Here is a 25809-nt window from a genome sequence, read left to right as displayed (position 1 = left end):
AGTAGCTTTTCTGCCTCACAAGCGTGGTTAAATGCGTAGTGGAAGGAAAGTTCTGACTGTTCTGTCTTGGGTATGTGGAAGTTCAGGAAGACACATCCCTTTCAGATTTACAATGAAGAGTGCACCTTCTCTCGTGAGGCTTACTCTGCAGTAAGAATGTATGAATTATATACCAAATGGTTTCAGGTTAGTTAAAATATCACAAATAGTCTACCCTGAACCACCTCCATTCCTATTCATTAAGGGCCTGTCTCCATCCTGTCTTTTGCTGCAACAATTTCCCTCTCTTGCTGTTGCCATTTTCATGAGGGCTTGGGTGTTTTCTCTCAGTACTTCCATTCATGCTGATTCATAAGGCTGCGATGGATGCACCTGACCCCTTAACCAAACTAGCAGTAGTTTGGTACAGGGTCCAAAGGAGGAAAAGGCCTGAGCCACAGTTAGGCCAAGAACTCCTGTAGTTTGAGCCAGTTCTCTGAAAACCCGCAAAGGAGCAAAGTGACACAGTGAGCATCAATGCATATAAGCTTGGAACACCAATCTTGCAATTAAAGCGAGTGACTTTTCCAAGACTCATTTATCAAGGAACAAAGAAAGTTGTGGGTACAAGGAGTTTTATGCCTACCTTTCCATTGCATGTGATTTGACTACAAGCCAGCTACTTTATTCCATAAATATGACAGCCTAGGTGAGCCTTCTTTGAGCTCTCCCTACTAGGCAGAGTGGCTGCATGGTAGTGATCTCTCCTGGAGCTGGGATGCCTCTCAAGGCTGCTCCTTGAGGCAGAGACACCTTTTACCAATGGCAGTTCTTTGGCAAGTTACTGGTAGTATGCTGAATCAATATTAATGAAACCTTACTAATACATATTAATATAAACTTCGTATAGATAATTTCATTAGACATAAACTGTTGTCCAAGTCTGAGACTTAGATTGGACCTAGATGCACTTAGGCTCCATAAGGAGCTTAGAAAGCAAGAGGGTCCACTCTGAACCTCGTGACTCAATGGGAGAGTCTTTCTTACCTTTTGCATGTCCCATCTCTGTGTGAATCATTCTAACTCAATTCTAACTCAATTTTACTTTGTATATTTCTTCCAAGCGGTAATTAATAAGGTGAACCTTGCCATCAAACTTTCTGAACCTCAATAAATCACTGTTATATTTTGTTAAATTCCATCTAGTTCACTGAAATCTGTCACACTATTATGTTACCTCAGTAAAACATATCGTTTCTGTCTTTCGAGTGAGCTGCATTCAACTCATTTGCGACAAAGGCAGCATATGTTATTGCGTGCTGAGAGCAGGCACACGCTTGGCTAGGAATGACTGGAAATCTTCAGCTGATTCATGGAGACACAAATGTAGAATGCTTTGTCCACAACATCTGACCCGCTACTCTGTGCAACAAGCAACAGCTACTTGCACCACAGTGTCAGCTGAAGCTGAATCTTTCCTGGAGACCTCAGGCATGCAAGGGCAGCCTGCATTCTGCTACCCTATTTCTGTAGCTGACACATACTCTTTCCTGTTAACATCCTGTGTGGGTCCTGATTTTTCCTTCTTGTTGTGAAAAGCTTTGGCTCTGCCTAGTACATTCACAAGAGCACACAGGCAGCAAGACTAACATGTATGTGCATGAGTGGTTCATCTTTCCCCTTCCTTGTGCAGTAATAGAAAAGTATTAGGTTGGTGCAAAAGTAATCACAGGTTTTGCATCGTTGAAATTTGCTGTTTGGTATTGGAGTACATTCTTACATAAATGTTGTTATGTTATACATCATTTTAATGTGATTTTCTTGCTTTATGGTGTTGGTTTGGGTTTTTTTGCTACTGACTTATTACTTGCTGTGCTGGTTTGACTGAAAATGAGTTAATTTTCTTCATGCAGTTAGAACACTCTCTTTTTCATAGCTAGCATGGTGATTATTTGGACTTAGTTTGAGAATAAAGGATAACATCCTGGGACAGAGTTAATGATTTTAATTGCTCTGGTCTGAGAGACAAGGACATTCTGAGTGCTCTGCCCACAGATGTAAGGCATCAAGGAACTGGGGCATGGATAGGGCAGAGCTTGACTGACATCCAGACGGATCGATAAGAGTACTCCACCCATTAGTGTCATGCTTCATATTTAAGGAGAGTCAGAATCTCTCTCTCTCTCTCTCTCTCGCTTCTTAGCTTTCTTCACTCTTTCTGTCTGAGCCGGGGGAGTTCTGTATTGGACATTTAGTTCAGCCTTCTGTGGTTTTGCAAAGGCCTCTGGGCCTTTCTGCCTTTTTTTCCTTTTTTTCTCTCTTCAGGATCAGCTGTTAGAGACCAGGTGCTGCTTCCTGGGACTAGTTGCTCAGTGTGGATGGAGTTCATGAGGAATTGCCTTGAGTAGCTTTTATTTTATATTCTATTTCTATTTTATATATATTTTTACTTGTAGTGTATTAGTATTTTGTTATTTTATTAATCTGTGTTTATCTCAGCCCAAGTTTCTCCCTTCCCTTTTGATTTGCACCCCTATTTGGGGGGAATGGGGAGGAGGGTGAGTGAGCAGCTATCGTGGTTGTATTGCTAGCTTGGGTTAAACCATGACACTTGCTATTTATTTTGTATTTATTTTAGACTATGGAAATTATGTTAGACAAAAAGCAAATTCAAGTGATTGTCTTATTTGAGTTCAAAATGGGCCATAAAGCAGCGGAGACAACTCACAGTATCAACGACACATTTGGCCCAGGAACTGCTAACGAATGTACAGTGCAGCTGTGGTTCCAGAGGTTTCGCAAAGGAGATGAGAGCCTTGAAGATGAGGAGCATAACGGCCAGCCATCAGAAGTTGACAATGACCAGTTGAGAGTAATTATTAAAGCTGATCCCCTTAAAACTACACGAGAAGTTGTTGAAGAACTCCATGTCAACCTTTCTATGGTCATTCAGCATTTGAAGCAAATTGGCAAGGTGAAAAAGCTCGATAAGTGTGTGCCTAATGAGCTGACTGAAAAAAAAAAATAAAGTCATTTTGAGGTGTCATCTTCTCTTATTCTCTGCAACAACAATGAACCATTTCATAAGCAGATTGTCATGTGCGACAAAAAATGGATTTCCTACTACAACCAGCGATGACCAGTTCAGTGGCTGGACTAAGATCCTCCAAAGCACTTCCCAAAGCCAAAGTTGCACCAAAAAAAGGTCATGGTCAGTGTTCGGTGGTCTGCTGCCAGTCTTATCCACTACAGCTTTCTGAGTCCTGGCAAAACCATTACACTGAGGAGTATGCTCAGCAAATTGATGAGATGCACTGAAAACTGCAACGCCTGCAGCTGGCATTGGTTAGCAGAAAGGGCACAATTATTCTCCACAACAATGCCTGACTGCACGTCGCACAACCAACACTTCATAAGTTGAACAAATAGGGCTACTATTTTTTGCCTCATGGGCCATATTCACCTGACCTCTCACCAACCACCTACCACTTCTTCAAGCATCTTGACAACTTTTTGCAGGGAAAACGCTTCCACAACCTGCAGTATATAGAAAATGCTTTCTAAGAGTTCATCAAATCCCAAAGCACAGATTTTTATGCTACAGGAATAAACAAACTTATTTCTCATTTGCAAAAATGTGTTGATTGTACTGGTTCCTATTTTGATTAATAAAGATGTTTTTGAGCTTAGTTATGATTTAAAATTCATGGTCCAAAACTGCAACTACTTTTGCACCAACCTAATAATTCAAATGAATGCTGTAGAATCACTACAAACTGTAGATGTGTCTTAAAAGAACTGTAGAGCAAAAAGGAAATTGCTAGAGACAATATGAGCAGAAAATATAACTGACAGTAGAAAGATCTGTATAACTGGGCTTCTGTTCAAATTAGTCTTGGACTGATGCTGAGTAAATAGGTTGATTAGCAGGAAGACCGATGTTCTCTGATGAAAATGTTTCTGACCTGTGACTCACACTGATTCATGTGACTTTTCTCAACCTGAAAACCTCAGAGAGTCAATCTCAGCTTTAGAAAGGTTTTTACTATTCACAGTTGTGAAGAAACCTTGAAAATACTGAATAAAAGTTTCCAGGTACTGAAAGGCCTATAAAAGGAACACATTGACGCAAATTCCATGTCTTTTTTTAGCCAGTCTTATCACCTTTCCACATATGAGGCTGGCATTATTGTTCTTTAAACATGTCATGGGCACAGCATGATGTAAAGTAATGCAAAATTCTTCATTGCACCAACCCCTTCTGTGTTCCGCTGGTGGAAGAGGCCTTCAGTTTCTCTTGCCTTTTGATATGCTGATGGATGGGGGAAAAAAATCATCAAAATCTATGCATTGTTTAAGATAGCTGTGAGCCAAAGGATGGGACTGAAAGTTTCACTTGCTAGTTTTCTGAACATTGACATGATTTAAGAAATATGAAAGGGGAAAAAAAATCCACAAAAACAAACAAACAAACAAACAAACAAACAAACAAACAAAAATCCACAAAAAAACCCCAAACACAACAAGAACAAAAAAAACAGAAGAGAGAAAAGTAATAGAAGCAAAAATAGTATTTTCCTATAGCGTGCTGCTGACCATGTCACTGAATTCAGATTTGTCAAAGCTGATCTATCTTTTTAATAAATCTCAGGACAAGAACAGCATTTAGGTCACTCCAGTCCTACTCATACCTCACTGTCAAGAAAGAAACCTCTTTCACAGTCTGTCTAGTGGTGATTGTTGGACGCTACAATAAATTATCATGGAGAGTGGGATAAGACTCAAGGTGATTCAAGGTTTTATTGACACAGAACAGTGTTTCTTTAAATATTTCTCCTCTTCGTGGAATGGTTGGAGAAGCACCATCAGCTCTCACTTCTGAACTCCCTGCACTTTCAGAATTAATGGGGAGGGAAAGCTTCCTGATAGGCATAAGATTCTGAAAATGTGAAAAAGAAAAGAAAGATATTTTCTATAGAACTATGAAACAGGGGAATATGTTTTCAGGACTGTCATACAAATGGAAAAACACTGTGTTTGGTCTGTTAATATTACTGAAGTTTGGCAGCCGGACCGCCATAGGCTCTGTCTACAATCGATAGAAAGAAAGATGCTTTTTAAAGACATGATTCAGCTTTGAGATGGGCAGAGTTGCCATTCAGAAGTGTCCTAGACAGGATAAGTAGGCCATCAACTCAGACACTTTGTTAAAGCATTCAAATTCATGTGAGCAGAATCCAGATCCTACTTCACCTATGCAAAGTAAAATAATAACAACAGAAAATAACAGATTTGTTGATCCAATGATAGAGAACAACAGGACCCTAACCAATGAGTTGTGCATATTTCTTAAAATAGCATGGAAAACAAATTACTGCCATCACAAACATCCCAAAAGAGTGACTTGAGTAACTCTTGAAACTTTTCAGGAACTTCAGCAATGCAAAAGGCCTGTACAAATGGGTTTTCTAGAGATATTGAATCACTGGAGGTAAAACCATTCAGCATCAAATTAAAAACAGTGTTTATTTTTTTCCTTTGACTGACAACATAGTAATTTTCAGCAGAATTCTGAATCATGATGTGAGTCAGAGGAGTGCACTGTCCTGCCATCAGCAACACAACTGACACAAATTGTATATCACAAGTAATAAGGTTTCGTTTGAAGACCATACGATGAAGATATCAATGATCGAAAGATGAAGGAAGAACAAAGGAATCTGACAACTGCATCTCCCCTACTTCCTTTAAACAGTCCAAGTAATTTCCACCATCTTTCTTCAACCTAGGATTTCTCACTGAAAAACAGATGATTAAGTAGGATTTTGATCTTAAATTGGTGTCTGAGATACTGAAGTCAAATCCAGCAGTTAAAAGACTTAGGTGAATGCAAAGTGATAGAAGTCAAATATAGAATTGTTCACAAATGCATTCAGTAATTAATTGTCTTTATTTCCTTTGTTCTGGATTGTGCAAACTGTACAATCCAGTGACTGTAATAAATCATTGGTCCTTTTCATTTTATTGAGACCTCAATTCATCAGGTGTGAAAGAAATCATAGTCAATGGACATGTGAAGATACTCAACATTTCACAGGACTGAATGTCTGGGGAAACCCAGGGACTTTGTTCCTTTGTTACAGATTTCTAGATATATTGGATTTTTTAAGTATCAACCAAGGAAAGAAAAAGAATGCAATGCATTATTTATAGATATATAAAGATTTTAGTTTTCCAATTTTATTTTTATCATGTGTTTGATTTAATAGGATGACAGAATCACAGAACAGGTAAGGTTAGAAGGAATCCTCTGGAGGTCATCTGGTCCAAACCCCCGACTCATGCAGGGCCACCTCAAGCCAGTTGCCCAGGGCTACATCCAGATGGCTTCTGAATATCACCATGGGGAGAGAATCAACAACGTCCCTGGGCAACCTGTGACAGTGCTTGGTTACCCTCAGTAGAAAAGTGTTTGCTGATATTGAGATGGAACCTCCTGTATTTCAGTTTGTGTCCATTGCCTCTTGTCCTGTCACTAGGCACCACTGCAAAAAACCTGGCTCTGTCCTCTTTGCACTCTCTCTTCACTTATTTATATACATTGATTATATTCCTGAGCCTTCTCTTCTCTAAGCTAAAGAGTCCCAGCCCTTTCAGCCTTTCCTCACATGAGAGATGCTCCAGTACCTTAACCATCTTCCTGGCCCTTTGTTACATTCTCTCTAGTATGTCCATGTCTCTCTTGTTCTGAGGATCCCAGAACTGGAAACAGAACTCCAGGTGTGGTCTCCCCAGCGCTGAATAAAGGGGAAGGATCAATTTCCTCAACCTGCTGCCTATACTCTGTCTAATGCAGCTGATGATACTGTTAGTCTTCTTTGCAGCAAGGGCACAGGTCTGGGCCCTATTCAACCTCATGTCCACAAGGATTCCCAGGTCCTATTCTGCCAAGCTGCTTTCCAGCTGGGTGGCCCTCAGCAAATATCGATGCATGGGATTGTTACTCCCCAGGTGCAAGACTTCAGTTTCCCTTGTTGAACTTCATGAGGTTCCTGTCAGCCCATTTCTCCTGCCTTGATTTGTTTATTCAAATTTGGTTTTATGTAAAATCAGTGTTTGAGCTATTTTCTGGGGTTTTTTTCCTCATTATTTGAGATCACCAAACAAGGAAATGGGTAGAAACATGAATCACATACCAGATTTCTTCTTTCTGGCAAAAACGTTAATTCTTCATTATGATTCCACTCTTCACACTTACAACTAACAGACCTCTTAGTGGAGCTGTAAGCGGTAGCGGCTTTTAAGAGAAACCTCAACACCCAGTGGCCTCTGTGTTTGTAATAGGGATTAGACTTTCACACCTCTGAAACATCTGCAAGTAATCAAAAATGTCAGATGCAGTCAAGAGGCCCTAAATATAACATACAGCATGGAAAATATATATGCTGCTTTATAGAATGTGGTTAATATTGATGTTCATTAATATGACATTTCTTATAAGAAAATATATTGCTAAAGATTTAGGAAAAACTAGCTGCTAGAGATCTGTTCTTATTCTTTATACAAAAGGTACTCAGTGCACACAGTACAATTCAGAATTGCTAAATCATTTTGAAAATTGTCACCATAACTAGGTACTTCTAGCATTTATCTGGTCATCTGTTTTGTACTGGTCATGGATTTATGTAAAGATATAATTTTGGCTTCCAAGAAAGATAAGTCTTGGTCATACACAATGAAAAGCACAACAGTGACTTCATGGTTACTGCTAAATTGAGATTCTAAATGAAGCAAAACAGCTATCTTAGTTTTTAAGACTTTAATGACTTAATACATTATCCATACTTGGCACAGTTAATCTACCAGGTACAACTGATTTTTCCATTCATTCTTAGTGGATCTATAGCTATCTAAAGTATTTCAGTATAGTTTAGAGTCTTCAGCCACCCAAGATAGGATTATCATGCTTGTCCATGATTAGACTGAAATCATGTATGTTTCAGGAAACGTCAGACTTGCTCACAGACAATTGTGGTTTGCATGTGCTAAATCCAGTGCATTTGTGAGTCATCAAACTTACTGTACAATATGCACAGTAAGTCAAAGACTTGCTTTAAGTAAACTACAGACTTGGTTTAAATTATACAAGTTTAGTATACTGTAAGTCTCAGACTTGGTTTAAATTATACCAATGTGTGTGGTGTGCAGGACAACTATCATTCAAAAATACAAGATTCACTTGGCCATTCCTATTGTAGTATAATCCCAGGTAAACCTTTAAAAATCCCTAAGTTTAACCTAAACAAAATATCTGTGCAGAACTAGAATAAACGTGTAAGCGATTACAAGCATATACAGTATAGCTGAGGGCCACGATTTCAAAGGTATGTGAAAGGAGGGTATGTGGAAGGAGAGTGTCTGTTTCTTTATGGGAATCTGTCCAGGAGCTTTTCCAAAGCAACAGGACAATAAGAAAAGGAGGAAGCCTGAAACAAAAAAAAATACAGGGACACAAACCTGACTGACATGATAAGGGAGGCAGTAACGAGAAGAAAACCTGTCAGTCACATCAACTGATAAGGGCTTGTGAGAGTGTGAGGAAAGTTTGTTCCAGCAAGGTTATCTGACTGGGGAAAGTTGGGAAACTAACGGGGAAAGGGGGAAACAAGAAAAAAATACACAGGCACATAGACCTGACAAAGCAAACATGGAGACAATGGCAAGAAACAAACCTCACCACACTCACTAACTGATGAGCTATCAAGAAACCACATGTGCCACTTCCAAAAGATCAGCCAGGACTTTGCAGATGATGATACTGCATATTAGGGGGCCCCAGACTTCGAGAGATGCGGAAATCAACAGAGCCATACAGACCCAGGGGGTGGGTGGGGGAAGTGCAGGGGAAGAAGGAGCAGAGGGAACAATAGGGGTAGAGAGAAAAGGGTGTAAGAGAGGCTGGTCACTGTAAAACGAGGCTGTTCGATATGCTTGTCTGGCTGAGCCCTGTGCCTGATCACCACAGTCTAGCCTGTCTTCTTATATCTTCTTATTGAATCTTCTCATAAGCATCTCTCTGTGTATGCTCACTCTCTGTTCCCTGTGAACATGCGCTGCAAGGACTCGGTGCTAGCTACTGGTGAGACTTGTGTGTGAGTGAGGGGAATTTGATGCCAGCTCCTGGGGGTCAGACCAGGGAGTGGGCACCCCTGGCCTGGCAACTGGAGTGAGCAGCGTCTCCATATCACCTACTGGAGCCAATGGGTGCCTTGAACTCCCAGCCACTGGGTTGGGAATTGTGCCTGTTCCCAAAACAAGCTGTTGGGGAGACAGCATGAGTGAAGCGAGCGAGGAGCTCAGTGCCATTGGAGTGGGACCATAGGTGACTGCCCATGGGCCTGGTATTGGCTGCTGAGGGAAAGTCTGTGTCTTCTCCAGTTCTGGTGTGCCTGGGGTGTGCCTGCAAATCTCTGCCTGGATTAGACAGTGAGTATGGGGTTCTAGGGTCTGGGCCAGGGTCCATCCAGGCAGAGGGTCCATGCTGGTATGCCCAGGGTAACTTGTGAATGTGGAGTGCATGAGGGATGAGTGTGTGAATGCTGCATGTTTGCAGCAAGCACCAAGCCAGCAAGTCAAGGACCCTTTGGGGTAAATAAGGGGGCCTAGGATCCAGGCAGAAATGCTGGACAGGCAGAGGGGCCACACCAGGAATTAAGGGATCTGCAAATGTGTGTGTGCTTGTGAACCTGAACACTGGTATGTGTGTGTCTGTGTGCCTGCTCTAGTGACCTTCTTGTCTTTGCACACTGAAGAGGAGATGGGGACGTGGCTGTCTGTGGATTGTCTTTTATGTGAGTCTTGTGTGTAGGTGCTGCTGAAGGCAGTGCCTTGTCTGTAGCAGCCTGTGTAGCTGACCATATTGGTGTCCTCTGTATGTGTCTGTGTCTCTGTATGTGTGTCTGGGATATGTGCGCAGCCTCATCACTGGGTGAATTTGCAAACAGGAAAACATCAGCCATGTCCCTCAGTCTGGGCAGAGGCCCAGGGCACCAGCATGGGCTCCAGTGGCCAGGTAGGAGAGGTCCTGGGCCACAGCAGCTAGAGGAGGTGGGCTAAGCTTCTTACAACACTTAACAGTATGTAGGCAGAGAAATATCCAGAAATGTACACCTACGGTTTACAGAAGTACCCATTCAGCTCAGTGTCTTCCTAGTCACTGCATCCTACTCTCTGTACCCTCCAACCCCTTCTCCTAATGGTTCAGCAGTGTGATTCAAGCTCTAGCAATGATCAGCTGCTCAGATGTGTAACCATGGGTCAGACTCCTGAGAAAGATCCTAAATTGTAATGGAGAGTTTTAACAAAGTCTGTAGCATAGAGCCATGAAAGGTACAATATGGTGAACTACAAATTTAAAGTTCAAGGATTCAGGAAGAAAAACAATAATGTGAAGAGATATAACATGCTAAAGGAGTCTAAAGATGGCAACAGCAACATGAAATATGAAAATTCGCAGCAGCAGCAGAATCTAACTCTTCACCACCTGCTTCACGATTATCCAGCCAGCAAAGACTCTTTGTGTGTCTTATGTTGGGAATGATAAGCCTATTAGTGCATCACTTAATAACTTGTTAATCCTAACTGTCTTTGATATGTTAGACAATAAATAATCGCTTTGTACTTTTGAGTTGAATATACTCTGCGTAGTAGAGGTTCTCTGGTAATGATGAAAGGTGCTTGAACAGAGTGAGTAGGGGAATTCTAGTAACAGTGGCTAAATTTCTGAAGAGGTTTTGAAGAAAAATATTTTTGAGAACCAGATTTTTACATATTTCTGAATAAATTCTTACTGGCCAAAATGTTCAAATCAAGAACCCCTGGGAGAGTAACCAAACTGCATTTTATGCATTTCAATTGAGTTGGTCTGACTTGCAAGCGTGCTGTCTTATTCTCTGACCTCTGAGATGGGTAGGTGTTACTGAATTTAAGAAAACTAGACTAGTTATATTTGATTGCTGAATCAAAGGTGTGAATACTTGGAAGTGATTTAAACTGAAAAGGACAAATATTTTTAAATGCTCCCTTTCTGAATTTAGAGTTTGTATTCCTAATAGCTCATCAAGTTAGTTGAATTTAAACTTACTGTAGAGCTTTTGAGCACTATATCTGAAGTGTGAGCTCGTTATTTACACTTGAAACAGAAGGCTACATCTTCCTGTAATTCTCCACATAACTAAACTCAATTTTGTCAGAACACCCATAGAGAGGAAGGATATTATTGGATGAAAAGCTAGGACTTTTCTGTGAAACTACCTTTTTAATCATAGACTTTTTCTGTCAACAGAGGATTACTTCCCAATGTGCAGATGCATCTCCACAGTGGTGTACAGGGAGGCATTCCTGAGCTAGGGGAGCACAGAGATCCACCAGGAGCCAGCAGCTCTCACAGAAGTGTCTGACAAGGCGTGTAACAGCGGCCACCCTCTACTCCCACAAAAGGCAGTCTGAGGGAGCACTGATGACCATGATGAGCAAACAGAATGTGGCATGTTATGGTGCGGGTTGTGTGGCAGTTTGTCTGGGAGGGTACACGGGGAGGCTGCCTCTTTGAAGAAGGAGCATTCCACTGGCTGAGTGGGAGACGAAGTACACATAACCCAGCAACCTAGCACTGTTCTGTGATCATTTGCAGTAAGACAAGGGCACTCGTCCTGCCTGACCCTCAAGGCTGAATGGTGGCCACTCATCTGAGAGCAAAGGCAGCAGCTCTGGCTGGGGGGTCTCACTATCTACACCAGTGGTGGCCAATGCTTCTACACAGATGGAGCTGCTGGAGAGGCTGTAGTGCAAACCTCAGACTGCAGGAAGTGTCTAGACCTTTCTCCTTGGGAAAGGATAGGTGGCAGACCTGCCTGCAAAAGGTATGCCCAGGTGGAGGACCTATGCAGCATGTGTCTCAGTGGCAGGACGTGGTAAAAAGGCTGTGTTTACCTCAGGAAGGCTGAGAAGGGGTTAGATAGCTGATGCCAAGTACAGTCTGCAGTGTGCCCACAGCCTACAAACAGCTAAAACCTCCCCCATCAGCACACACAGAAGGGAGCGGGGCCAGTAATGCATAGGAATGGAAGCTTGCAATGGCCAGGACCAACAGGAGGAAGAGACTTCCGCTGAAGCTTGAGGTGCATAACTGCTTCACCGCTCTGCAAACTGAAGAGGAAAGACCCCCCCACATCAGGAAAGAAGCTGGAGCTGAGTAAGGCAGCTCAATCTGCTACCTGTATAACAAGCTCAACTAAGAAAAGGTGATGGGTGATAGTAGTAGGTGACTCTTTGCCAAACTGATGCACTGTCTAGTGAGATGCGCTGCTTACTAGGGGCTCATATCACATATGTCACCAAGAGACTACCAAGCCTCTTGCAGTCCACTAACTGTTGTCCACTGCTGCTGTTTCATGTGGGCATGAGTGATACAACCAGGAGCAGTCTGAGGAGTATCAAGAAGGATTGCAGAGCCCTGAGAGCAGTGATAAGGAACTCTGGAGTGCAGGTAGTTTTTTTATCAATTGTCCTGGTCAAAGGGAACAGGTTTGAAAGAGACAGTTGACTCTGGCAAATCAGCAAATGATTAAAGGACTGAGGACACAGCCAGGGGTTCAGATACTTTGACAGTGGGTCTCGCTTCGAGAAACTTGATCTACCCAGGGCTGATGCAGTCTATCTGTTAGAGAAAGAGAACAGCATCTTCGTCTTGCCACATGGGTGAAGAGGCCTTTAAACTAAAGTTTCCAGGGGTGGGAACCTCAAGCTTTCCTACTCCTACCAGTTTAATGCCAGTGTCAGTAATAGATGCCTATAGCCTGGAGAATAGAATCATAGAATAGAATTATCGAATCAGATCCTCTCCTGCTGTCCTTCATGGATGTCCCATTCCTGGAAGGCCAGGCTGGTTGGGGCTTTGAGCAACCTGGTCTACAGGAAGGTGTTCCTACCCATGGCAGGGGAGTTGGAACTAGATGATCATTATGGTCGCTTTCAACTCAAACCATTCTATGACTCTATTCTGTATAAAAACATTTGATGTGGTATCAGACGTTAACCAGGTTTTTATCATTTTACAGTATGAGCCCACATTGGCATAGTAGTGTCTTTTCTAACATAATTCTTTTTAGAAATGACAATCTGGGTGCACAAAGGAATGAAAGTCGCAGCATAACATGCAGTTTGAATTTAGGTAAATACAAAACATTGTGTATATATTTATATAGATGCATATGCATGATAAGCAATTTTGTAATTAAGCATATTAATGTGTGTTTAAGGAACTGGATACTTCTTTGTGTGGCTAAAATGACAAATGATCACAACGTTAAGACAGTTATCGTGTTATTAAACAGCATACTGTTGCTCATTCAGAACTTGTGTTGTGTACTGTATTTGCATTTTAGTTCTAAGATGGGGACTAGAGTAACTTCCTTGATTTGAAATGGTGTTAAGAGTAGAAACTGTGGTGTCAATTTGACTGTATATATTGTTGACACGTCATTAATTACCAGAATCTGGAACTACACTGGATATGAATGTTGGTTTGGTTTGTTTGTTTGTTTGGTTGTTGTTGTTTTTTTAATGGTGATGGTATTTTGCAACTACATTGAAGGAGCTGACGAAACTTAAATGTCAAGATTAAAAGGCCCAGTAAAAAAAAGTTTCTCATAAGTCTGCTTAGTAACGGACAAAGAAATATTACTCTTTCTTCAGACTGTTAAGGCAATCGTGTGTACTTCCCAGACTGACTAGTCCACATTTATAGCAAGGATAACATACATGTCCTTAAGCATACTGTAAATTTAGCCTAATGAAATACACTTGCTCATATTTGACCATGAAACATTATTTGGTTTTGGTTTACCTAGTCTGAGAAATTTAATTCTAAGATACTGAGATTAATCACCCATCAATACCAGGGTTGGCTAGCATATTTGTTCTCAAGAAACCTGTAAATACCACAATTGACTTCAATGTGTTTTCTGCAGTTAAGAAGCTTGGATATGTATCTAACATTCAGAACAAAGGCAATCCCACAAGTTCCAGTGGAATTGTTATTGTTCCCTGTTATATAAGGTGGATGAGTGTTTTTAAATATCTTGCCAGTATGAAACTTGATTCTACAATAAATGATCATGCTGAGTGCTACTGAAACAAATGAGCAAACCAGTGTGTTCAGCATTTCTTGCATTAGTAATAGAATCTTTACTAAAGTGCTCAGAGATCTTCAGCAATTTATGTTAACTCCAATAGGTTCTGAACTACACCTGTAAAAAGACAGATACCTATATAGTTGATTTCAATAGCAGCTGGTGACAGTCATGTTGATACAAATCAAGCTTGTATAGCTTTATGTTAACAAGAGAATAAGGTTTTGGTATTTCAGACCCATCTTTTAAATACAGTTAAGAAAGGGATACAAGAAAGTATATTCCTGACTTTTTTTTTTTTTGCAATCAAGAAACAGAATGATGAAAACTCTATTCTTGAGCAAAAACACTAGTGATTCATCCTTTTTAATTTTACATATACATGTGAGCTGGTTTTGAATCTACCTAAATTACAAATAATTCTGCTGAAACTGGTGCATTTACATGAGGGTTAGCCTGTCTTGAGATAAGAATGCCTTTGTTTCCAGTAGGCATGATGAGAATATTCAGTTTTGCCTGGTGGAAATAGATCTTGAAAGTATAGTAATTTTGCCTTCCACTTTGCAAAGTGACAGAGACATATTTTATGAGCACTAAGGAATATTATTAGCTTTCTGTCAAGAAAGGAACAGACCTATCAGACAGAAAGACAGTAAAATGAATAAACACAATAATACGACTAGAAACTGAAAGAGATGGCAAGGTCTCCATTCTAAGTGAGAAATTAAGGTCTGCAACAGAAACAAGTTTGGATTGGTGGATTATTGTTGGAAGGCCCTAGCTTGGTCACACATTCTGGGCTCTGCTGCTATTAGAAGTGATGAAACATAAGCTGTATGGCCAGAAAAGCACAAGAAGAACAGAACTGCTAGGCCATATGTGACCCCAAGCATGCATTGTGGGCACTGAAGGAACACTTCTACACTAATCCTTGGAGACCACTGTATACCACAGCTTCTCAACCAGTATGTTTACTTTCATCATACTGTTACAAGAGAGGCAAATGCTACTTTTTATTTTAAAAAGGGGCAGTGGAACCATGACAGAATGCTTCAGATATACCTGGATCCCTGGGCAGGACAAGAAGAGCCCTAGTAACTTAAGGGTATGGTCCAGACCAAACAGTATGCTGAATGTGAAGCTTTCTGACTGCACTGTGATGAAGAGTTTGCCACTATGAAAAGCCGACAAGGCAGCTGGTATAAAACAATATCTTAGAAATTGCATACCTCCATGCCCCCTCTTCCAAAGTTGTTTGTTTGTTTTTCCCCATTCTTTCTCCAAAAAGCTTAAGAAAATCCTTTTCTGTGAATAATGTCTAGGAAATGTGGTAACACCCCTTTTTAAAGAATTCACTCTGGGAAGAAAAGACCAAGGTACAATGCAGCCCCCAGTACACACAAACTTCCGAGCGCATGTCTTAGCTGCAGGACAGAATATTTTAAGTGAGGGAGAATACTATTCTTCTCACCTTCTTTATTGTGTCTTTGTCTAAAACTTTGGCTAAATGTTTTATTCCCACCATAATTTTCTTACAAATGTTTTGTTACTAAAATATTATCTCCACTTTTAAAAGTGAAGACATTGAGATTTTATTTGTGCTCACCTATCATTTCACACTCAAAATACAAAGCAAAATGATCTTTAATTTCTCCATTTCACAGAATTTTCAGAAAAGCAAACTTAGTAGTGAGTGCTTCTTCAAGTGAGTCTGCCTTATTTCCAGCTATGGTCTCTAAATCTCAAAATCATTGATGCAATAATATGAAGATAAATGGATTTTCTCTTCCAGATTCTCAAGCTGAGTTTCTATTAAGCAGATTATGGAAAAGACAAAATTATGGAAATATGCAGATTATGAAAAAGACAAAATTTTACACACCTTTTAAAATTTGGATTTTTTGAGATAGCTTTTTCACAACTTGGACCTGAAAAACCTAGCTTATAAGAAATTGTCATGGTTTCACCTGAGCTAGCAATATAACCACAACAGCCGCTCACTCACCCCCTCTTTCTTCCTCCCCAATGGGGGAGAAAATAAAAAAGGGAAGGGAGAAACTTGGATTGAGATATACACAGTTTAATAAAATAACAAAATACTAATACACTACTAGTATATATATATATATATATATATATATGTATATAATAGAAATAAAAGATACTCAAGGCAACTCCTTACGAACACTCTGAGCAGCCAGTCCCAGGAAACAGCACCTGGTCCCAAAGCCAGTCTCAGAAAGAGAGGAAAAAGGCAGAAAGGCTCAGAAGCCTCTGCAAATGGCAAAAAACCTAAACATCCTAAATCAAACTCCCTCAGCTCAAAAGAAAGCACTCCAGAGCAAGCAAGAGCAGGGACACCCAAGAGAGAGAAACTAGAAAGCCCCACTCTCGATAAATATGCAGCATGATTCTAATGGGGTGGAATATTATTGATCAGTCTGGATGTCAGTCAAGATCTGCCCCATCCATGCCTCCCTTCCTCAATGCCTCACACCTGTGGACAGAGCACTCAGAATGTCCTTGTCTCTCAGACCAGAGCAATTAAAATAATTAACTCTGTCCCGGGGTGTTATCCTTTATTCTCAAACTAAGTCCAAATAATCACCATGCTAGCTATGAAAAAGAAAGGTTTCTTACTGCATGAAGAAAAATAACTCATTTTCAATCAAACCAGTCCAGAAATAAATAAAGCCACCATCATTCATCTTTCTACACTTCTTAAATCTCAGTTTAAAACTAAGATACTAAGAGTGAAATATTGTCCATCCTCTCACAGTCACTGTGAAGTGGGCAAATTGCCTCAGCTCCCATGCAACAGCTTGAAAGTGATAGCATGCCAAAAGACTCCATGGAGCTAGTCACTACCTGTTCAAGAACACAGGAAAGAGCCAGGTGGGCTGTGATTAGTCAGCAATTGCTCCATTCTGGCATAGTGAAGACACCCTTTGCAGTGATTAACTCAGCCACTTATTAAGTGTCATGGTTTAACCCCAGTCAGCAACTATACACCACACAGCTTCTTGTTCACTTCCCCACTGTGAGATGGGGAAGATCAGAAGCGTAAAAGTAAGAAAACTTGTGGGTTGAAATAAAGACCGTTTAATAAGTAAAGCAAAATCCACACACAAGCAAAGCAAAACGACTTCCCACGAGCAGCCAGGTGTTCAACCATCTCCAGGACAGCAGAGTTACATCACACATAGCTGTTACTTGCGAACTAATATAATCAATCCAAAGGTCCCCCCACCTTCTTTGTTCTTCCCCCAGCATATATACTGAACATGACATCATATGGCATGTAATATCCCTTTGGTCAGTTTGGATCAGCTGTCCTGGCTGTGTCTCCTCCCAACTTTTTGTGCAACTGGCATGATATGAGAAGCTGAAAAGTCTTTGACTACTTAGCAACATCTAAAGCATTGATATGTTATCAACATTGTTCTCATACTAAATCCAAAACACTCTATGAACTACTAGGAAGAAAATTAACTCTATCCCAGCTGAAACCAGGACAGTGAGCAATCTCTGCTTTGCTTTCTTGAGATGAGTGCTTCTTTTTTCTGTTGTTTAGAGGTCATTCCCAAAAAAGAAGGAAAATTATGGAAAGGACAATCCCATTTTATCCTAAACTGTAGATCGAAATAAAGCTGGGATTGAAGCTAGTGAGTAGGACAGCAGGCAGCAGGATTCTCTATAGAATCAGAAGAAGGAGCAACCAGTTTCATCATTCACCCCCTTCAACTGCTCATCACCTCATCTGTCAATGGACTGAACTTTGTTACAAACTTAGAAAGGCTGAGGAAAAATCTTATTAAAATATTAGGCTTAGAGCTTTTTACCTTTATTTATTTCTCTGCTCTGCTTGTACTAGTAGGGGCACAAGCCTTCATCTTTCACAGCCAGGACAAGGGTGAAGCTCTGAAAGGCACATCAGTCAGTCTCGCTAAACTTGCTTTTGGCACGGAAGGTAGAACAATGGCAAAGCTAGTCATCTAAGAACTTCTTACACTCTCCTCTGAATAGTTTTGTGCTTTTCACACACTAAGGTTGGGAAAAGAGTTATTACAGCAACTTCTGTGCAAAGTGATCACTAGCAGGGAACTTCTCTTTTAGCATTGCCACAATGGCACAATATGATCTGGCCTATGATGTCACCAAGATGAACGATATCCTTTCTAAAAAATACCAGTCTTCTTGACACTAAATTGCTCGTCACTAGAACAATCCTATGCTGGCAAAGGATGATCCATGCAAAGACATCCTTATCTTGAAATTCTGCTTTGGGTGATTGCTCTTATTCTTTATTTAAGCATAAAGTTTTTTTGATCCTATTTATATTATTAATGCCAACTGAAAGTTATTTCTTCAATGGGGCCAAAAGTCAATGTCTTGACTTTTCAGTATTAATTTGAGAAAGGAATGGAATGCATTTAACCACACTGAGATCTTCAGCAGAGCTAAATTACTGTTCTGCATGGCCGAAGTTGGTAGGGGAAGATGGCTCAGAGCCATATTTCTGCTCCCCCATTACTAAATTATCTAGAAATCAAAAAAGCCCCCACAACTGTATTAGAACTGCCTTGTTACCAGCCTAAGTAGCTTAGTCCTAGTAGGAGCATTGTACAGGATCAAAATGTGGTGAAGTGGAATACTCACTGCTTTAATTCAGAGCTATCTCTATAGCCCTTGGGGATTTGACTACACCCACAGTGATTCTTCACTGACATCAGCTTTCTGACTGCCTTGTCAGCAGTGCAAACATCTAGGGCATGGGCCACTGGGCTGGTCTCTATAGCTCACTGATATTACCTGCACATACCAGCTACCACAACTCTGCCTATTCAAAGTTATGTGACACAGGCATGTGGCACAGTCAGTAAGGCTAAAAGGTATGTCATAACCTGCTTCTTCAGCTAGCTATCTGTCAGATCTCTCACGACTTCTGTTAGCCTAAGAAGTACACCGCATAGCAGTGCTATTTCTCTCTTGGGTAAACATCACCCACTCACTAATGTTCATTCATATCTGGTGTTCTAAGCAATTTAATAACACCAAATAATAATCTTATACAGCACCTTTCAGCAATAAATCACAGAATTCAATAGCATGAATAGGAAAGTTCAAAGGGATTAAATTGCATCTCCAAGATCACCCAGTGTAATAGCCAGGAACAAAACTTAGACTTACTGAATAAATTCAGTCTACAGTTCTCTGCTAGGCACACACTTGCTCTGCTTCTGTTCATCTGTACTTTGATAACTTAGGAAGGAGAAACCCCTCTTCCCACTCATTAAATGCAAACAAGCTCATTATTTTAACAGATTTTATAATTTCTTCTCCCATCAGTAGTGGCATGGCTGGATTTCATGCAGATAGGACATTGTAAACTCCCCACTTCTGATAGCGGAGCAGTTACTTTCACAGACCTGGATCTCATGATACTGTGACAGTTAGAAGTCTACTATGGCTGTTGTCCCAAATCTTCAAAAGATTTTTTTTTCCAACCAAAACCCAATCTTTGTGTAATAAGACATTCAGGAAGGACTCTGTTCTGCTACCATTAATAAATTACCAAATGTCTCTATTCTTAGCAATGAAACTGTCATCTTTTCTCTCTACAGACAGTGTGAAGTCTTCAGCATAAAAATTGCCTTTTACGAAGTTACTGTGCAGTTGCATTGTGCAAAAGTAGCCCAGTTTCAGATTTTAGAATTGTTTCAGTCAGTGACTAAACTATTATGTGTAGGTGTATATGTCTGTTGGACATGCAGATATTGCAGCACTTTCTGCTTATTGCAGCCTTTCAGTACTTGAAGGGGGCTTATAAGAAAGACAAAGACAAACTTTTTAGCAGGGCCTGTTTCAATAGGAAAAGGGGTGATGGTTTTAAACTAAAAGAGGGTAGACTCAGACTAGATTTAAGGAAGAAAATTTATACAATGAGGGTGGTGAAATCCTGGCACAGGTTGCCCAGAGAGGTGGTAGATGCCCCATCCCTGGAGACATCCAAGGCCAGGCTGGATGGGGCTCAGAGCAACCTGATCTGGTTGAAGATGACCCTGCTTGTTGCAAGGGGGTGGGACTAGATGACCTTTGAAGGTCCCTTCCAACCCAAAATATTCTGTGGTTCTATTCCATTCATCTGCCATCGGTTCATAAACTAGATTCAGGCACACTGCTTCTGAAATCTCACTTCTTTCAGTTTGTTTCTCATTACTGATATCAGGCCTAGTATTAATATGGCTTCCATTTAATACATTTAAAATAAAAAGACCCAGAAACTGAAATCTACAGCAGGTCAGCACCATGATTTTTGCAGAATCCTTGTGCATATGTTCTACAAAGAACAATTTCTCTTTCACTTTGTTTTCTGTGTAGCTTTAATTATTTGCAGATAACTCAGTTCTGGATCTGTTTTTTACACAAACTGTCCTGTTTTGTTTAGGCAAGTCTTCTTTCATGACTAAAGACAGAGAACTTCATTTTTTGTATCTTGAGGAGAGATTCTACAGCTTTTTTCCAGTGGAACTTCTCTTAAAGTTTATTGGATAACCAAGGGGAATAAAGACTTTCTGACTTTTTTTTCCTTGTGAGCTCCAAACAGGGATCCAAAACCATTTAAGCAAGCCTCCCACTAGTGAGACCCCTGTGGGCCTCAGTGAGGCTCTAAATAGAAAAGATTTATGATTTTATTCCCCATGACTTTTATTTTTATACAAAGAACTGTGTACTCTCAGGCTTTTATAAACACAAAAAAATGCTGTTTTGTCCTGGTTTTGTTAAAAACAAGTTTCTCTTTTAGTGAATTTGCCTGTCAGCTAAAGCCTTCATATTAACTGCATTTTCCTGGAGAACCAGAAACATGTTTTGGTAAACCTAGCAATGGAATGCAAACTTATTGATAAGCGTGGATGGACATCTCGCAAGAGGGGCAACGAGAAACAAGTGACCAAGAAACTGACCAACTGTGTATAACATTCCATTCACGTGAATACTTCATATAAAAGTGGGAGATCACGAGGATCTCGTCCCTTTCCCTTTTTGCCTTTTCCCTTCTGCTTATGGTCGACATTAGGAGAGGACCTTGCTAGTCGTCCCTGCGAACTGAGGCCTAGTGAGAGACTGAATCCAGCTCCGGGTGGCTGCAGAGTCTAATCCAGGACTTTGGTTGCCGGCTCTGCAGTTGCTGAGACTTTCAAGATTGGTTTTGTATATTTTGTATTATTTTCTCTATTCTTATTAGTAGCACTAGTAAAACATCTTTAATTTTTTCCAACTCTCTTCTCTCTGTCCTTCTTTCCCTCCCGATCGCCTGTACTTAGTGGGAAGGGGGGAGAGGGAGGGGCAAAAGGGGGAAGTGGGGGGGAGAGGAGGTTAACAATACATCTGCCAGGGTTTTATTGTCACTCCGCAATCTAAACCCACAACATGGTTCCAGTTAAACTCTGGCAGGCAGACTGATATCAAGCTGTTATCAATACAATAACAGTACAAAACTATTCTGAGCCTGATCCAAGATCCAACAACACTCACAACAAAACTTCCACTCACTTATCTATGTTTTGTATCAAGATATGGGAATAATGGCAATATAAATGCCTGCACAATCTGATACTTGGGAGCACATTTCTGTAAGCTCCCTGGTAACACAAGGTGTCTTCCTTGACTGGAAAGTAATGCTAGTGAGCTGTTACTTTCCGGCTCTTTTGTATTCTTATTTGAGGAAACAGTGAGTATTGTCTTACCGTAGCTTTGTTTTTCTCTTGTCTGTATTTGTTACAATTTCTTTAAGCTCCTTCCTTAAGCTAATGAGCTAGCACTATGTTCATCAGAGGGTAGTTAAGAGAATAAAAGGTTTCTCATGCAGCATCCATGTTATTTGTCTTAATGTATTTTTTTTAACTGCCCTACTACTGAAACGGTACACTTGCTATATTTGATTAAAGCTCTTAGTTGTGGTAGATTAAAAATAAACATAAAGACCACCACCAACCCCAAAAACAAAACCAACCAGACAAAAATGCTATGAAACTGCAACATAAGTAATTGGCTCAAATTGATCTGAGTAAGAACCAGAAGGTTTTTGGAATTATTTGAAAGTGGGGTATTTTGACCATTTGTTAAATGTTCTAACTGTTCATCTCTCATTATAGCCGGCATTTTTTACATGATGCCTATCACCATGGCATCAAAGTGCCTCAGATATTTAGTGAGTATCAAATCATGCATATTATTGATAGCCCATTAGTTTTAAATGAAGCAAATTTATACCAATTTCTAATTTTCTCTGATACTGCTAAGTTCAAAAGTGAGATGCTTTGTCCTGTATTCCATCACAGAACATTTGCTAACATCAGGAGAAAATTAGAGAAATACAAGTTTGAAGGTCAAACTGGTATCATATGACTTTGCTAAAAATGGATGCTTGATGAGCGACAGAGCTTGAAATGTCTTGGCTTATTTTGTTTGGTGCATTTCTAAGTCTGCATGTATGCAGCTTACTTCTCTCAGTACATAACAGATATTAACATCACAAATACAAAAATTAATAAAATAGAAAATATCTTGGCAGATGTTATGAAGGTATCCCTTCTGATTTTCTTAAGGTGGAAGTGCGGCAGGATATACAGTATTTTCACTCATATTTCACAAATCTGTCACTAATGGATACTCTGAGGAGAGAAAGCACAGCATTTTAATATTCTCCTAACCTGTATGCAGCATTGGAATGAAACTGTCCTTGTTAAGAGAGCCTTCTCCATAAAATGACATTGTTGTGTGTGGAGCATTGTACCAGCAGAAATACAAAGGCAGTTAAATGACAAAAATGTCCTAATAGTTAATTGAAATAGAAGAGGAACATATAAAGAGCTCCTCTCACCTATTTTCCCTGTCTAAAGACAATTCCCATTGAAAAACGGCTTTGAAAGGAATTGTCTGTTCTTGGACATTTCTCATTGCAACACTGCCCAGGATCCTGGGACCTTTAATGCAATATGTGCTGTCAGTACTATGATAGTGCAGAGATGTGCAGCCAGACTTCGTACTATTTATAGATAGCACTTCTGCAAACCGTACTCTATGTAATGCAGTAGCAGGCATGTTCTTTGATTCAGTGCTTACATCACATTCATTTAAGAAAATACTGCTCTTCACCTGGCACAGAAAAGGAGGCATATTTATGAAGGTCAAACAGAGCGAGCACTGGTAGGAACTCAGGAGGGAGCAGGATACCTACTGGGAGGGCTATCTGAAAAGAGGAGATATTTAGCAGAGACATTGAAAGAATAGAGGGATTAATCATGTGCTCACACTGAAGTGGTGCTTTTGTTCTTTACTATCTATGCAGGGCAGCTGGGCAGAAGGGTCAGTACCACCTGCCTGTGCACGTAAGTGCATGAACCTGGCTGGGTGCAATGTCCTTTGAGATCTGCACATGGTTGTGCTGCATATTTCTCAACCATGTGTTAAGAGTCCAGTCAGAGCGCTAGGCACAGTCTATGAATAGAAACGGGGAGTTTGGCACACACTCATACTTCCCCCTGTCTCCTTCTCACATGGTCCCAGAGAAGCTGGGACTGCATCCTGCATCTTTCTGCTTTTCCAGATCTGAGATTTCGCACACTGCTTTATTCCTTGAGAACTCTCAGTATGGTCAAGACAGCCCTAGACAAGTAAACAAGGGCTGCGCCACCCCAGTGTTGAGGAAACGGAAGGTTATAGGGGGCAGAGGGTGGGGGAGGGATGGGGTAGAGTAGCTTTCTTGCAGAAAACCTGAGAGGTCGCAGGGTACCCTCTCGGCCCGAAGGCAATGCAAAGCTATTCTCGGCACTGCTGAGGCCAGCGGGGCGCAAGGGGGATTACTCCTCCTGCCCTCCGCCCCCCCCTCCCCGCGCACCTCCGCCTGGTTATATCCAAGATGCTGCAGTAACACAGACGCTTCTGAAGTCCCCCAAACGCACCGGGAGCTGGCCAAGGTGCTGTCGCAAGAGACATCCGTGCTGTTCAGCCTCCTCAAGCACATGAATAACCGCCCCCCTTCCTTAGCACCGCACACACCCAACTCTCCTCCCAGCTCCCCGCACCCTGCACGGCAGCCTCACCTCCTGCCAGCCCACCCAACTTCTCGGCGAAACAGCCGTAAAGCGGCAGCTTCCGGGAAGCAAACCCGAGCGACAGGCCGGTTCCGCGAGGTGCAAAGTTCCCTGCATAGGGTGAAGGGGGGTGAAGGGGGATGACAGGGCGTTGGGGGGACATGCAGGAAACCATGGCAGCAGGGGAGGCAGGAGCTAGCTGAAGGAGCCAGTAACGCTTATCTGCACTGGCTGCTGCGTCTACTAAGGCATCTGTGCTTGGGGCTGGGGGAGCTGGGGCGCCAGGCTTGGCCTCGCATCCTTACCTCGGTGCTGTCAGCAGCGTTCTCCGCCATTTTCCTCCTCAGGAGCAGGCAGCGGGAGGAGTGTTTCATTCCCATAAGGGCTAGCCAAGGGGTTGGGGCTTCAGGGTTGGTGTTTTATTTTGTGTTTTCAAAGATCTCCAAACACTGGTGTGCGCCAATGGATAGGGAGAGAAAAAAAATTATGGAAAACGGCAATAAATCAGTCAGATTTGTCCTTCCTGCATTGTCCACATGAATGTTTGGCTCCTCTTAGCATCAGAAGCTCAGGCACTTTCACGTCGTCCTCTTTCTCCCCTCTCCTCCACCTCCAGTGAGCTCTTGGGATGGGCAAAGAGAGGCGGCACACACTCTTCAGGATAAACTACAAGGCTGTCGGGCTGTGAGTCCTCCCCTTCACAGTAAGCAGTTGGGCTAAACAGGAGAGAAGCACCAGCTAAACTGAACTTGGGCATGCAGTGACCAGCCGGGCATCTTATTGTCCTGTGGCTACTCTTCCAGAGGCAGAGGGAGACAGAGATAAAGCAACAGGACAAGGAAATCATAGCCTTTTGTTTTCTTTCTTTGGGCTTCTTTCTTGCTCCCTAGGTCCCAGGAAACTACCTTTAAAGATGGTCACAGGATTTGCCACCCTCTTTCTACAAATGTCTTCTGTAATAGCAATCCCTCCTCCCCCCCGCTCCCCCTCCTTTCCTCCCTCTGTCTACCCTTTTTTCTCTTGGGCAGAGTTTGGTCCCCTTCTGTGGGAAGTGCATTCACATGTCTTTCATAGGAAAAAAAAAAAAGACAAAAACCCCACGACATTCTTTCAAGCTCCCCCACAGCCGTCGCCTACACCCTCTCACACACAAGCATGCATTCACACGAACACACACACACATCTCTCTCTCACAGAGACATGGACAATTTTTTTTCTTCCCCATCCCTCCTCTTCTTTTTGAATCAGCAACATTTTTCTTAGATAGGACGCTCAGCAAGGCTCTTAGAGGGCAACTGAAGAAGTCTGCTCCAGCTTCTTTCCTCCGAGTTAAGTAGCAAACCTGCTTTCTTAATATATCTTCTGGTGTTTGTTCTCCCAGCTTCTGTTTTACTTGAAGTTTTTCAGCAGAATCCACACTCTGTCAGACAGCCATGAACTGTAGAACTATAGTCCCGATCCGGATGCAGCTCCCACTGAAAAGGGAGAGGGGGCGAGGGGAAGGGGTGGAGGGAGAGATCTTGTTGGGGAGGGGCTAAAGG

The 25809-nt window shown here is 41.5% G+C and overlaps 1 protein-coding gene across 1 annotated transcript in view; it reads right to left on the bottom strand.

The window, feature by feature from the left end:
- Window positions 1–25325, bottom strand: part of PRMT8 (protein arginine methyltransferase 8) — a gene marked incomplete at its 3' end in the record, with an annotated part of 87397 nt that extends 62072 nt beyond the window's left edge. The window contains exons 1-2 of the mRNA XM_080350425.1: window positions 25278–25325; window positions 24574–24717 (exon numbers count right to left, since the gene is read on the bottom strand). Of these exons, the coding sequence (XP_080206551.1) occupies window positions 24574–24648 (75 nt within the window). The 5' untranslated portion in view covers window positions 24649–24717; window positions 25278–25325. The remainder of the gene's footprint in view (window positions 1–24573; window positions 24718–25277) is intronic.
- Between the last annotated feature and the right edge of the window lie 484 nt (window positions 25326–25809).

Source organism: Nesoenas mayeri (assembly GCF_963082525.1).
Source record: "Nesoenas mayeri genome assembly, chromosome: 1".
NCBI lineage: Eukaryota > Metazoa > Chordata > Aves > Columbiformes > Columbidae > Nesoenas > Nesoenas mayeri.
Note: the sequence above shows the minus strand (reverse complement) of the source record. Positions and strands in the feature narration are given on the sequence as shown.